Raw genomic sequence first — 16,194 nt, 5'->3', positions numbered from 1 at the left:
ATTTTGCACCTAACAACCTCTTTGCAACGAATTAAAAAACAGGTATGAAGGAAAGGTGACAGTCATAGACTAGAGTCAGGAACAGAGTTGCTACATAATCCTTTTACCCAACATAATTTAAAAGTTTAGCTCTATCCTGGGAAACCTGAGGGACAAACCAGATACCCTCAAACTGACAGACACAGGAAGGTAGTCTGAAAATCTGACAGGGTATTTGTAATTTCTCTCAGAAGCTGTGTGAGCTCAGGCAACCAAAGAACCTAAAGACACTGGGCATTTTTCTGCTCTTGGTGATTACCCATCAGCTCTGCCTTCAAGCAGGCTAACATATCTAACAGCAATATAACTCAAACATGAACTTCACAGTAGGATCAAGCATTCTACACTTTCAGAAGGAGATCCTGGAAGAGGACCGTAGTAATTGTCCAGCGGCTCCTTAACGCCCTGCCACAACACAGCAGGAAATACTCGTGAACCTTTGCATCATGATCCAATACTCCAGACCCTTTTTCTGCCTTGCCCTGTGACCCTTCCTTCTCCACTCCTAGGACAGCTGCTGCTCCACCCTTACTACTACACGACCAATTCTGCCAGCAGCAGCACAACTAAGCCTGTGCTCCAATCTGGCCGATATTGTCCAGGCACTTATGTGTACACACTTGATCAGATCCTGCATGGAGGTAGCAGACTTTGTTTGCTCAAGGGACACGGTATTTCATTTATTATTTATTTATTTGTATTAGTGAGGCAAGCCACACTGGCTGGGAACAGATGCAGTCAATGTGAGGCAAACAGTACCGGAAACCACAACCAATACAAGAATTGCTCTTTTGAATTCAGTGAAGAAAAAGATTCAACTCAGGGCTCCTAGCAGCATTCATTTCTCCCCAGAAGTGTGGAAATATACCCTTCTAGTTAAGGTATTCACATTTTCATTTGCAAAAAATCTCTGGAATTGAAGACATAAATCTCAAAGTACTAAAACAAACACTTCAAAGCCTGTTCTTCATAGCTGACAGCCTTCCTACTCACTGTAGCTTTTCAAGTGTCATAGTATATGCGAGGTATGTTGAAATGGGTTCTTTAGACTGTAACCTATAATTAAAAACACATGAGGATTGAAAAGCCACTTAAAACAACTGATTCTAGATAGAACTTTCCCCTTATTATCGAGGCGTAGCTAAGCACAAGGGTTTTTTCTCCCTTCCACCATCTGTACAGATGTAATCTTTGGAACAAAGTTGATTTCAAGACCAGGTTGGACGAGGCCTTGGGTGATACGGTTTAGTGTGAGGTGTCCCTGCCCATGGCAGGGGGGTTGGAACTTGATGATCTTAAGGTCCTTTCCAACCCTAACTATTCTATGATTATTTTAGTATTTTTATTTATTTCACATGAACCTGCAGAAAGCACTTCCTGAATGTGCTGGGTTCAGCACTGAAAGCATACCAACAAACACAATAATCAGAGTTACAAAGGGAGAAAACAGTAACACCATTTGCAACATGCTGAAGATGGCTGGATTAGCAGTATTATGCTCCATCCTCAAATTTAGGGTGAAAACAGCGGCTGTTTGTAAACTGCTAGAAGGAAAGCAGTGAAGACATGAAGTTTCTTCTCTATCTGTTAAGAAACAGGTTACAAAATCATCCAGCATTACCAACTGTAGCAAGATGACCTTACACAACTTAGCAAAGACACATCAACAAAGCTGCACTTACAGTTGCTTCTTCAACACCGGGAATGTGCCTGGAGATTACCCAAATTCCTTCAAGCTACATGTCTTGTCATTCTCTAGCTGAATCAGTCACCTGCACAGAGGTCTGTACTTGTCTTAATTCTTTAAGTAACTCTCACTAATTGAGTTTTAGGCTTACCAACTTGGAGAAGCAGTGTTTGAAGGCCTCCTAATTTTTTTTAAACAGTATTTGTAGATGGTGTCTGAATAAAGGAAGTCAAAGCAGTGATTCTCTTATTACCAGTACAAACACAATGATCTTTTGGCACAGACACCAATCAGAAGATGCCTCGAACAGCTGCAGTGCCATACAAGATGCTGAGAAGAGCAAGCGCCTGCACTCAATTTTGATCAACTAAAGCTGTATTAAGCTGCAGCTTTTACATTAGAGAATTGTTCACTCTACTGCAGCAGCGTAAGAAAACAAGAATGCCAAAATCATTATTTACAAGTTAATGAAATGACTGAAACATTACTATTTTAGAAAATTAGGATATAAGTATAAAACTTGGATCAGATTGCCAGCTATTCATTCTGCAGGCAATGCACTGACAGCTTCATATAATCAAACTGCTGGACTGTTAACATAAACTCATGCACAACCAGACTAACATTGCTCTAAAAAGGTGAAGAGATACAGTGCTTCACACACAACCATTTTTTTGTTACTGAAAGTGCAGAAAGGTCTCATGTTGTTAAAAATATGCTTTGTAATTGACTGACATAAAGCACGATGGTTATCTGACCTAATTGACTCATATAGCTGACGTTTACTTTGGCTGATTAATCTCTGCAGTCAACATCAAACACACTCTCATAAGTTTTAAATGTCCAAGACAACCTCAAAATTAAGTGTATTTTAAGATTATCTGTAAGAAACAATTGAGGTTCCTGCTCCCCCCCTCTCATTCTCAGCTGTATGAGACTCGACACTTGGAATACAATCAAAACAAAACTACAAAACTTGAAATAACACCATGATGCAGATTCTTTTTTTTTCCCTTTCTTTAGCATAATTAATTGCATTGTTTCTTTTCTGCATAACTGCATTGTTTATTTCCCCAAGTTTTATTGCTCGAAGTGGGGAAATGTGATCCTTTTAAGCAAGTCGTTTGTACAGCTACACATCAGCTAAAACCAGCATCCATTTTCCTTGTCAGGAGCAGCAGGATTTTGGCTTTTAAAGCTGACTTCTTCTTTTTCCATAAACAGATGGTGTATTATCTCCAAATTGCCAGGTTAACACACTACATACAAATGTAGCATCTTCTCAAACTCTCCAAGCCTTCACAAACATTAGCTAACCAGTCTTTACACACTGAGTTAATTCTCAGTCTTGCAGATAAGGAAACAAACACTTAAGAAATCAGGGGACTTGTCAAGGTCACACAGACCTGGAAATCTGAAGTCAGAGCTTAACTGTAAAATTCAGATCTTCTTATTCCCAGACTTGCAGCTGAACCGCACGCTATTTCTGGGGTGGAAAAAAAAGCACTGAAAGCTGAAGTCTTTCAACAGCTCAGAATTTCCAGGACACTGCAGAGTCACAAGTGCCAGCTGATTCTGGTCTGGTTCTATAATCTGCACTAACCAAACTGGCCTCAATATAAGACCTCTTCATCTGTCTTAAATAGCATCCCAATTGGTAGTGCTTGCAAGGAATCCAACTGGAAGTTTTCAGCTCTAAACACAGTTATTAACAAAACGCATTCAGGAACAGTTTGCACATGTGACTACTGTATGTCTTGTTATGATCAGTCTGCTAAATGAAAACATCAGGGGGAATTGGGTAGCTTTGGCAATAAAAGGAGTAGCTCCATTAGCATTGTTTTTGTGTGTTACACTTCACTATTTTCAACATTAAAACTAATGGGATTCAAACATTCTTTTGAAAATCTAACGCAACCGTCACTCCCCACACTGTGCAAAGGCTGATGCTGAGAACCTCTTGCAAACCAAGTCTAGGTTATGTCTATGGAATTGGTAAGCTCACTCAGAAGTGTTAGCAACTACATTTGCTTTGCAAAATAGCTAGGGAATACTGCTGTACTATTTGAATCCAAGACATCTTTTAATTAAATGTATTTTTTGGTGCCTGTTGATGCAAGATTTAATTGAAGTCTTTATTAACTCGCTCCAGAAATATCAAATAGAAAAAGCTTAGCAAGAATATGCCAAATAGTCCAAGCAATAATTATCTAACATGTTTCAAGAAAGCCTGTAAAAGTCTCAAACTTCACAAAGCACAGAAGTCACAACTCACATTACACAGAAACACAAAGAAAAAAGTTATTAAAAACACAAACACAGTGCTAGCCCATAATGGATCAACCAAAATCCATATCATCTCTCTCTCAAAAAATTTAAAAATCCAGAATAGCATAAAGATCTCTAGAGGGTAAATCCTCTGGACCAAAGCCCTGTATCTGACTGGAATTTGTTACCAGCTTTATTTCAACACAAGTTCTTAAGTAATGTTTAGGTTGCTTTTTCAATAAGTAAGCCTTCAACCCTATAAGAAACACCCCCAAACTATATCTATAAAAACTCAGGACTCTCCTGAGGGTGATAAAAAATCCTCTTTCCTTCCTACCCAGGCAATAAGAGCCCATAATTCCCCTACTGCACCTTCATCCATTCAGGAAATCATTAACTGCAACTCTGACAGCCATAACAGTGACATGCCAAGTCGCCACAAAACCTTCATTAACACTCCCCTGAAGAGCAATATACTAAGAAAGAAAGTCCTGAAAATGCTTTGAAACAACAATTTTGACGAAGAAACAACAAACTTATCGCTTCAATCAAAACCACTTTTTAAGTGTTTCCCATGGGCAGGCACCAAACTACGGCAGGCTCAAGTTTGTATTTTCAAAACTTCCCATGTAAAGCCCTTAATATGATGGCACTCGTTGGTTCCAATTAAGCATCTGTCAGTAAGAGTTTACACTGGCTTTCAACAGATTTAGCTGCAGACAAACAAATGAGGAAGGCCTTGTCTTGCCCAGCCTGGAGTCCTCCACTCTCTTGCTCTGTGTTTTAGATCCACAACACCTGTCTTTGTTTTCATTGTAAAACATATTACACAAACAAAGATGAATTGAAGAATAAACTCCACTATTACTTTACTTTTATGATCTTCCATATCACTATTTGCTTTTATCCTAGGGGCCAGGAAACTAAAAGTAACATCCTGTCCACTTGCAAAACGCTGCAGTGTTGAAAGCATGTTAGTTGAACCACTGACTAACTCAGATTAGTACATCAGAGGCCAGATTTAATCTTGTGGTAAATCCTTTCTCTTCCCAGATGAGTGGACATTATACCCCACAGAAAAGTAGCTACAAATGACTTAAGTCAATGAAAATACACCAGAGCTATCTGACTGCATATTTATTTCCATAAATTTTTTCAAGACAAAGAACAGCAAGACGTATTTATGCGTCTGGCAGAGAAAAAAAGGCCTCCACAAAAACAGACCTACCCCATTTATATCAGATATTAACAAAATATCAGTTATTTTCCTAATCCCCAAACTATCAAAATTAATCAATTTATTCTTACCGGGAAATTTGGTGCCCAGCATAAAGCAGCAGTGCAGTCAAAAAGTACAGGTAAAGCTGAACCAGGTGTTGTCTTGGTAAGGTTAGGAGCACAACACTTAAGATGTAACCTGTAACAAAAAGCAGAGTTGAAATTTCAAAAAATGCTACCTAACCCCAAATTTCTTAAAATACGACTTAACACTCATTCAGATTTCTTTAACCACCTTTATATTTATTTGGTTTTAAAATTCTTGTACCTACATTTTTCTGTCATCAAAACACAGAAAGACCACCACCTTTTCTTTTATTTCCTCCTGAATAGAAATAGCTTTGCCAGCTTCTGTAAAACCACATCTAGAGGTCAAGAAGCAGACTTGATCCACAGTATTTTAAAGAGATTTAATTAATATAACCTACGTAACAACTGGAAAACAGGCCTAAGTCTCCCTCTTCTTCCAAGTGCAAGCAAGTTTCAGTGTAGCAGGGAAAAAAGCCTATCCAACAAACTCAATTGATGTAAAAATCCTTTTCTTGCAGCAAAGGACACACAGAACACTTTTCCATGCTGATGAGCATTATACCTTTTAATTCTTCCCTGTATCTTCATGGGTTAAAGACCCGTAATTAGAGATGAGGACACAAGTGCTATTCTCCATACTAGTAATATTAAAGCACATTCAAGCTTTCAGTGTTGCATAAATCTAGGACAGGACTTGGCACAGCCCAGGATTTGCAGGCATTTACACTGGCAGCTCTTTCACTTCTTGTCAGCATTTAATAAGACTGGAAAAAGACTCGATGCAGATACAGCTTTACTCTCCAAGACCACAGCCTGGGTGCTCAGCAGCCTCTCCCACAAGCAGTATTCCCGTGTTTTTTTTTCATACCTGCTTTCATTAGGATACTTAAAGCACTACTTTGAAGTTCACAAGTGAGTGGTACATGTCCATCTTTTTTCCCAGACAGACTGCAGGTCAAAAACCCAGCACGTGGTGCCCTGAGTAATCACCATTTCTAACCTCTCCCTCACAACGCAGTGCACCCTTCTGCAGGTCTCTACATGTTTTCTGAAGGTCAGCTTACATATCTGGCACTGAAATCCATTTAGGGGAAAAAAACCCACCACAAACAACAAAACAACTGCAACAGCTAACAGCTTCCCTGCAGCTAAGAACAAAACACTACAGAAGAACTTACCATGACACTTAGAGCTATACTAGTCACATTACCTTTAGACTTTCATCCCTCTATTCAGCAACACTAAGCACAGTGTTTTTAAGGGAGTTAATTTATACTTGAAGCTTTAAAAAAAAAACTTAAAAAATAATGTAACTCTACATGAAGCACTCATAAGTAGTGCAACAACCAGCTTGAGAACACAGTATGTTCCAATAGTTGAAAAAGATTTTAGAGTCAGTTGGTATTTATGCAGAAGTATTTCAAGGCTGTCATCCTCAAGAAGCCACCTCTAAAATTCCATCAACAGTCAGGTCTTCAAGGTGGTAACTCACAACATGCTCCTAGAAAAGGCATCAGACCCACAGGATGCCAAGCAAAGATCATTTCGGATATGACAAATCACAGGAGTGATATAGACAAAGCAATCCTGTTTACCTACCTTTTTAAAAATACAAATATACAACATACATGTTTAGCATTAAAGAAGATTTTTTCAAGTACTTTCATAAAGTCTGTGTGACAAGCTGCGTATCTGAGCTTTTTAAAAGGTGTATCCTAAACCAACGGATAGTTTCTTTGATTAGAATGAAGTATCATACAAGTCACAATCACTAATTCCTGTACAGTATCCATGTGATCATTTACAAAAGTGATCAGAGGGATAGAACGCCTCTCCTATGAGGGAAGCCTGGGAGATTTGGGGTTCCTCAGCCTGGACAAGACTTTGAGAAGACCTTATTGCTGCCTTTCAGTACTTAAAGGGGCTTAAGAAAGATGGAGACAGACTTTTTAATGGGACCAGTATCAACAGGGCAAGTGATAATGGTTTCAAACTAAGAGGGTAGATTCAGACTAGACAAAAGGAAGAAATTTTTTACAGTGAGGTTGGTGAAGAACTGGCACAGGTTGTCCAGACAGGGGTGGATGCCCCATCCCTGGAAACCATCAAGGTCAGGCTGGACTGGGCTCTGAGCAATCAGATCTAATTGAAGATATCCCTGCTCATTGCAGAGGGGCTGGCCTAGATGACCTTTAGAGGTCTCTTCCAACCCAAACTATTCTTCAGCTCTGTGATTTTTATTTTGAGCTTTCTGAAGGGGCCTGAAACACAACAGTACAAGTTTCCTTCTAGTAACTGTTTTATATGGAGTAGCACGCTTTAGCTAATACAACACAGATGTTCTACATCATCAGTTTTCTTAGCAAACACATGTGTCTTATCATATTCATCCTCTTTGTTCACCACCTTCCTTCTACCAAATACACAAATGACAAGAGGAGGAACTCCTCAGCAGAACCTCCATGAAGACATTTAACTAATTGGCACCACACCACAGCATCACAAACCAGCTCCAGCAGCTCTCACACCATCTGCAGACATTCTTAACACCTCATCTCTGCTGTACTCACCACCTTCCCTTGATTGCTTACTTAGGGACAATTCTCTCTGGGAACAACCCACGTGGCACAACCATGTATCATTCCAGCACTTGAGTCAAATCTCTAAATCTTTCCTTCTCACTGTAGCCCATGACTCACCTTCAGAGAATTAAATGGAGTTTATTATGCAGTCCTTTATTCCTCTAGTACTCTATAAATAGTCTAAGAATACCTGTTTACTGCATCTGCATTTAAGCTCTGCCATGTTCTTTACCTTATTCTATCACATGAAACTGTGCTCCTTGGCCACATGATGATGTACTTTTTACTGTAAAAGGAAGACATTTTAGAGGGCAGTAACTGCACTCCAACACAGCCACGTTACACATGAGTATTTCAGAAGTGAACTAAAATACATAAGAATTCACTGAAGTAGTGAAAAACAAGGTCTAAATACAGATCACACAATGACAAGATTACTGTCACATCTGTGCCTTTAAAACAGAGGGCTTCCAAACAGCACAGATGGTTATAACACTGCACAGGGAGGCAGCACAAGACAGCCAAGGTTACTGCAGAGGCTTGAGCAATGAGTTCCACTGTTCCTGAGTTTGGGCTGGAATTTAAATGTTCGCTTTGAAGCAGTCGTTTGCTCTAATTGTTGGATTTTGAAGAGAGGGAGAGTGAGAGACATTTGAAGTAGTTCCCTTTCACTCTTATTTACAATTCTCTCTTGTGACTTGAAGAGAGAGATTTCAACATACTTCATACTGCAACATTTGCATTTTTGCTGCAGAGGCCCTATTCCCAAAGTGGTTCCAACCTCATTTTTGTCGACAACACTTCTGCCAAAAAAGAAGGCAAATAATTCATTACCAAACTATCTCATTGCCTAAAAGGAAGACAAAAGCTCAAATCAGACATACCAGCAGTAATAGTCTATTCCCTTTGTTCTTGCCCAAACAAATGATGTAATTAGGGTATGGTATAAGATTCTACTTAAAGAAAAAAAAAAAAAAAAAGACCGGGAAATGAAATTTTTCACAGTGGCTTTCTCATCTAAATCATTACATTCTGTTTTCATTTGCACTTCCTCTGTCAGGAAAAAACATGATGTTGAGAACATACATCCCTCTGGAGAGATCCTCCACACACACTCTTGACAGTCTGAGAAACAGTCATGCTTTTGGGTAGCCTTCAGACGTGGGTTAACAGTAACTAACGCCCACTTCCATCCAAAGCTTTTTGAGCTCTGCACCTACAATAAGCACTCCCCTCTCTTGATTTAGGCTGCACTTGCTATTTTTGTTCTTGGGACTTGGTGTATTGTCCCTTTTGACTCACCAAGTACGTTTCTGCTCAAGTGTAAGCAGAGCAGGCTCAGTGAAGCCCAATTCCTGCCCCAGTAAAGAAACCATTCTAACGGATATTATAAAAAGATACAGACAAGAGAGAATAAACTCCTTCCTGAATACAGTCATAGTGCCCTAATGCCAGGCCACCAATAAACAGAACTGTACCATTATGCTTCAAGCTATAAGGAGCCCAACAGAAGACATTCTGCCAACCTTACAAATATACAGCCCCCACACACAGTACCTATTCAAGAGCACCAGGACACAAAGAACTTCTAGTGCCTTTCGTGTAAGATGTTACAGATTTAGGCCCCACTGAATAAACTGTGAATCACAGAAGCACAGAATGGTTTGGGCTAGAAAGGATACCAAGACCATCCAGTTCCAACACCCTGCCTTGGGCAGGGACAACTCACACTAGACCATGTCGCCCAAGGCTCTGTCCAGCCTGGCCTCAAACACTGCCAGGGATGGGGCATTTACCACTTCTTTGGGTAACCTGTTCGAGTGCCTCACCACCTTCACAGGAAAGAACTTCTTCCTTATATCAAACCTGAACTTCCCCTCTTTTAAGTTTAAACCCATTACCCCTTGTCCTATCACTGCAGTCCCTGACAAAAGGTCCCTCTCCAGTACCCTCTTAGGCCCCCTTCAGATACGGGAAGGCTGCTATGAGGTCTTCACGCAGCTTCTCTTCTTCAGGCTGAACAGCCCAAACTTTCTCAGCCTGCCTTCATATGGGCTATACTGTAAACACAATAATAAGTACAAAAGTTAAGCTAAACATGCTAGAACACATGTATTAACTAGCTCATGACTTCATTTACAACTTGTTGATTCAGCTACATGAAAACCTCTCACTGTGCAATACTCACTGTTACTGTAAGCAGCAACTCAGACTGCTTTTCAGCAATCTCTCTCCATGTATGTACCACCAAGGTGTTTCCCAGCTCCTCTCACCCCGTATTACCTCTTTGCAGATTCAGGTGTCTGAGTTTTATTGACATCCTGCAAACAATGGAGGCTTCTGGAGCATGATCAAAGTTGCAACCCATCCTCTTTATGAAACATTTTAGTGCTCATTTGCATGATTACAGTTTCCTTGTGTCCACTTCACATTATTACTCAGTTTCCTGCAGGTTTAGTCTAAAAATGAGAACTCTGCACATGAAAGAGTTTATAACATTTCTTAATAAAACCACACCATCTCCTGGAGTGCCAGAAAGTAAGAGCACAGTAATTTGGATTCTACCAGGAAATTAATTTGGCAGGCCCTAACTTCCGACTCACCCATATCTTAAAAGGGTAAAGGGTCCAGCTTACAGGAACTTGCAAAGCAACTTGCTGTGAAGCAGCAAGTCGTCATTCACAGAATACCACCAAAACTCCTGTCTCCGTGCAGGATGAATGCATGCCTGAGCCATTCCATCTCAGCCTAACCTTTGGCTGTCCTTATTTCAGTTAATTCAGACAACTATCTGGCCACAACATGAAAATACCAATAACACAGGACAGACTTCTGAAAGACTATTTGATATGGTAGAAGTACTAAAACAACAACTGGCACCTTTATTTTCAGTGTGTTTAATTCTCAGTATAACCAGTCACCAGACTAGTCACACAAGAATTTTCACAGAGATTTAATGTATTGTTTGTCTAAATCATCTGTCCTGAAAGCAGATGATTATTAAGAGATTCACTTTAGAGCTCACTTTAGTTAAAAGACACAATGCAGATGTTACTAGGAAGATTCTGTGGCCTATTCATCAGAGGGCAGCTAAAGCCTAGAAAGAACCCTAACTGCCAGTTATTTTTAAGTCGCGTAAAACAAAGAGACAAAAAGCTCTTGTACATCCTCAATTCATACTAAGCATCCTTTGCAGAATGAGTCAGCTAAAGGCAGTATTCTGAATTAACTGGGACAGCTATGCTGTCCTTCTGAGAGTGAGACTAATTCTTCATCTGCTCTGTTACAAAAGGCAACGTCATGCAGAATGTCTACCACCGGGCAAAATGACCTCTCCTACATCGGAGGTGGCTCCAACACACAGCTCATGCAAAATTCACTCCACTGAAATCAACATAGAAATAAGCCATTCAGAGAGCATTAAGTGTTCTCAGTCTCAAGCAGCCACCGAGGCATTAGTATTACCCCACCATAAAGGGTAGCTTTCATCTAGCTTGTCTCATCACTGCCAACAGATACCTGTTCAAGACAGCATAAGCATAGTAGGTCTTAACATGTATATCATTTTGGGGGAGTGATGTTTTTGCATGGTGATGCCAAGGTACAGCTCTTCCTTACCCTCCCCCTCAGCTATAGCTGATCGAATAAATGTTACTCCAAGTAGTTCTACACTTTGAACTAATGTGCCCTTCAGAAAACATTGAAAAATCAGTTCTGAACTGAGAAAGCACACATCTAAACACACTTACACACAAGGAAATTAGTGTTTACCCAGTCATGGCACCAGGCAACTATAAACAGAGCTCAGAAATCCTGTTACCAACATCTGCACATCTCAGTGAAAATAATGCCAACAAAACAATTTACTCATTACTGTGGTACTGTCATGTCCCAACAGCTGTTTCTTGAATTTTTAAATGCATAACAGATCGGGCACTTTAAAGTATAAATAATCTAAGAACTGAGCTCCTTACAGAGATTTGCAGTATTCTCTAAACAAATCAAATGGACTTCTAGTTCTGCCACATGATTCAGGGAGTGTTCCTGTAACATAGCATACCTAATGATGAGAATTCTGGGCCCCAATTACAGACATGGAGAACTTGAAGAGCTCTGGAAAAGAACACGGAAGCGGAACCATAAAAACATGTCACAATGTACTCTAAATTGCATACACAAATTGCCATGTTGCCATGAGACTGGTACTCAGAGTCCACTGAACCTCAGCATTTAAGTGCCTCCTTTCAAGCAAGCCACTATTGGCTTTTAAAAAAAAGTGATGGAGGTTGCCAAGGAGAGATACCAGCTTAATACAGAAAAGTTACCTGCAAGTATCCATATGCTGAGAAAGCTGTTTAGTAAAAGCTATGACACTAAGGCAGCAGTACATGAAATGGCAGCTCCTAGAGTTGGAAAGAGGAAAGAAAGGGTACACTGTGTTTTAAGCACTGCGGAATCCCTACCCAATTCTGCGTCTACCAACTGCAGTATACACTGCATTTTATCCAAGAAGAGAATATGAAGACATAGAAAGTATTTTTTTAAGAAATGGAGACCAACTCCATGTCATAAAATTGCATTTGATTAAAAATAGCTGCAGTTTAATATAGTAACTCTCAGAAAATAGTCCTGGTAACCATTTATCTAAACATGTTGGCAAGAGGAAGATAGAAGACACGGCAGAGCAAACCCAAAGATGCTGAATCCGAGCAGTATCTCTCTCATCTTTATATGCATTAACTGCATTTACACATCTAGTCATGCATCCTCACAGTTTTGGAAAATTTGCTTCTGGAATGAACTGTGACTGCTTCTTTATTCTCGCACTGAAGCTTCACATGGCACTTCTTACTGTGTTTGTATCAGAGTACTATATCTTTCCTTTTAAGAGAAAAGGCATCCCAGAAAAACCAAAATTCTAATTAATGTACAAGAGCTTAAAGAAAAATGAGCAGACTGAAGCAGAGAACAAATAGCAAACACAGTGGCAATAAGCTCAGGTTTCTCCTCCCTGACCCCCCCCTATATAAAGGCAGCATTCATAATAAGTACTTCACACCCAGCAAGTGATGTGACCAAGCAACTAAGGTATTAACCTCACAGCTCAAGAACAGAGTTGTGAAAGATGACACGCCTTACACCTAGTCCAAGTCTTTAAATAGCCCCTCACTTTTTTCACTGAAAATTCCTTTTTTGTTTGTGTAATGACAAGGAATATAATTCAAGATAAACCGCTCTTATTTTTATTCTTAGGTAGGAAAACACTACGAATTTAGTGCAATTCTGTGCCTCTAGCTTGACAGTGACTTAAATTCTAAATCTGACTATGATTACAGGTTAAGCTTGTGACTCTTCCCATCTAGCCCAGAGTGTTTACCAATTAGTACAAATAGCATTGCTTTGCCCTTCACAGGAGGAAATTACGTGGTTTCAACTGTTTCCACCTTCCTCATCAAAAGAATGGAAAAAAAAAAAAAAACAAATCCCCAAAACAACCAACCAAACAAAAAACCTGTCTTCTCAGAGCCACTCTACAGCACAGAAGAAAACACTCAAGTCTGGCAGTAGAATGGGCTGGTCTACCCTACACAGAGGTTTGACATAAAAGGCATTTTAGTTAGCACAGATCTTTCCTGAAGCAGAGGCTATTCTAAATTTATACAAAATTATTTTACTGAAATCTTAATGAAACCACATTATACCTTTAGCAGCTGTGGACAAAGAAGTTCATTTGCTTTCTAAGCTGCTTTCCCCCCAGATCCTTCTACCTGGTAACAGCATACCAACTAGCAGAATTCTATCTGGTAATACAGCACACTGCTTGCAATTTACTGCATGCTCTACCTGTAGTTTGCTTTGCTTTATACGTATTAAGTTAAATTTCATGCAGTTGAACCCATGGCTGAGTGGTTACCAGCACTGAATAGTTTCTCCTCACTGAAGTAGATAAGGTCTGTTTCATGAAAAGATATGAAAGGGAAAAGCTGTATCAAACGACAAATTGCATCCTAGAGGCTTTTATTATATTCCCAGTACTGCTGGCTGGAATGTGAATCATACTTGCTTAACAAAAACAACTGGCTTTCCAAACTTTAAGTCAAATGGATGGAAGAAAATAAGTGCATTTAAACAGAAAAGATATCCCTGGTAACCCCTCGTGCTGAGCAGATTTCCAACTTTGTATCCTTAGTTCCAGGAAATGGTTCGCTATATCAAACTTGGTACGGTTTATTGATTTTTATGGGTCTCTAATCAAATCGTACCTTGAGCATCTGCCCAAGATAGATGCACCCAATTTCCTAAGGTGCTAGAAGCACTTCTGTGATATGGTATCTTACACTGCCTATATAAGAAATTCAATGATTGTTTGATATTGCAAAGGGCACTTGATGATACTATGTTATATAACTGCAAATACGAACAGAGCATTTTTTTCTCCTAAATAAAACAGACTAGCATGTTGAAACATATCCATGGTAAATTGTTATTAAATTACATACTGGCAGTTATTTTCCCTCAGTATATCTTCAAAGAAGCTTGATTTCCCAAACTCATGAAAAAGTACTTTGTTTTCATTACAAATCAAATTTATATATTTTGATGTCATTTTAATTAAGGTTATACTGTAACCTGACACAATTAAATCTATATAAAATCATGTGTAGGCATGCAAATTGATTTATCCCAGCCTCACACTGACGCAGCTTAAAACCACCTCAACACCCAGGGAACCATAATGAATCAACTTCATTTTAAAAACACTAGCAAAGTTTTGTCACGAAGAATTGCCTGAAAATATTTTAAAACAGGTAACTTGTTTGATGATTTAGAAGCCCTTCTTGATCAGTTGGAGCAGTAAAAGTACAGACACCCAATATCGTAAAAGCAAAAAGTGAAACAACTGTTGATTGTGTACCAGCACAAAAGCACCACTTATATGAGGAGCACAAAGTCAGAATCCACTGGTTTAGTACTAAAATAGCATCCAGGTGAGAAATACTTTATTAACAATACACCCATCAAAAGTGCTATAGAGAGAGTCATTATCTCAATGGAATTAAGGGAGGACAAGGTTGTCAACTGGCTATAAAGAGGGGTTCTGTCACAGCTGGAAATTACCACTGGCATCTTGACAGCCTACTGCACACCTGTTAGTGCTGTGCTAGAAACTGAGCTGATAAACTGATTTCTAGAAGATACTTATGGACCTACAAGCACATGAGAAAGGCAGCCCATCACAGTCTTGTGTCGTACACACCAGCAACAAACAAGTATTCTCTCCACAAACGTATGAAAACGGCACAGAACTGCAACACCAGCTTTTTGCACTAGAAGTACACTTCTATTCCACCATGAGGAAGTGGAGCCATAGCAAAGAAAGCCCCATGCGTTTTTAATGGCAGTAAATAATTTCCAGAATAAAGAGTCACATGCCAACCTGGACAGACCACTTCAAAACCACAGTCCTCCAACTCCTTAAGTAAAGGGTGTTTTCTTTACCTGACTCCAGTACATCTTTATCCTCCAGAGCCATCTACAAGGAAGAAACACCGCAGAGTGGGAAAATTATATGCTAGCCGTTTCTCTCCAAGCTAGGCAGTACTCATGCAGATGTCAGTGGCTATCAACCTCAACAGCCTGGATCCAATCCCTAATTAACCCCATGTGCAGATGAATCACATACACACCTGGAAAGCAGGTCCCAGAACATCAACCCTTTCATCTCCCAAAATCAGATGTCTAGCATTCCAGAGCTAGACTTGCTGGCCACGGTTCAAATCTCAGCTCCCTGAGCTGTGCTAGTAATTTCATCCATTTATCTCCAACACAAGGACTTGTTACCTGCTCTAATCCACTCACAGCATATGTACAGTTCATATAGTTCTAAACTGAAGAGCTGTACCCATGCAGCAGTGAAAGAGAACCTTCTGGTGCTGTGATCACAGTCCAAACCAGGCAACCTTTTCCCTAATCTCTTGTTTGATGACAGTGATATAAATTACAATACTTCTTGCCTGCACAGCATTTCACAGCAGCTGTCTCATCAGATACTGGCCAAAGTCACTGTGCTATTCTTTCAGGGCACAGATCCTGTTTCCAGACACTATTTACATTATCAAGGCTAAACATCAAAGTTGAGTAAAAGACCTTAGACAGGATTTTTACAGCTAATATAAACAGACTCAAGCAGAATTGTAATGAACATATCATCATGCTATTTGTTGTAATCAATATATTATCACACTATTACCAAGTTCTTAAAATTCTTGTAGTAAGCAAACTGGTATTTACTACAGCAGTGTTTTCTCT

At 39.6% G+C, this 16,194-nt stretch overlaps 1 protein-coding gene across 4 annotated transcripts in view; it reads right to left on the bottom strand.

Annotated features, from left to right (window-relative positions):
* RNF145 (ring finger protein 145) overlaps positions 1–16,194 on the bottom strand; it is a 45,885-nt gene that overhangs the window by 20,117 nt on the left and 9,574 nt on the right. For all 4 annotated transcript variants that reach the window (XM_057411910.1, XM_057411912.1, XM_057411909.1 and 1 more), the window contains exon 3: positions 5,303–5,411. In XM_057411910.1, coding sequence (XP_057267893.1) covers positions 5,303–5,411 — 109 coding nt within the window. The remainder of the gene's footprint in view (positions 1–5,302; positions 5,412–16,194) is intronic.

Source organism: Pezoporus wallicus, unplaced genomic scaffold, assembly GCF_028554395.1.
Source record: "Pezoporus wallicus isolate ANWC-B61680 ecotype Strahan unplaced genomic scaffold, APGP_CSIRO_Pwel_v1 contig_6354, whole genome shotgun sequence".
Classification (NCBI taxonomy): Eukaryota; Metazoa; Chordata; class Aves; order Psittaciformes; family Psittacidae; genus Pezoporus; species Pezoporus wallicus.
This window is presented reverse-complemented; position numbering and strand designations above follow the sequence as displayed.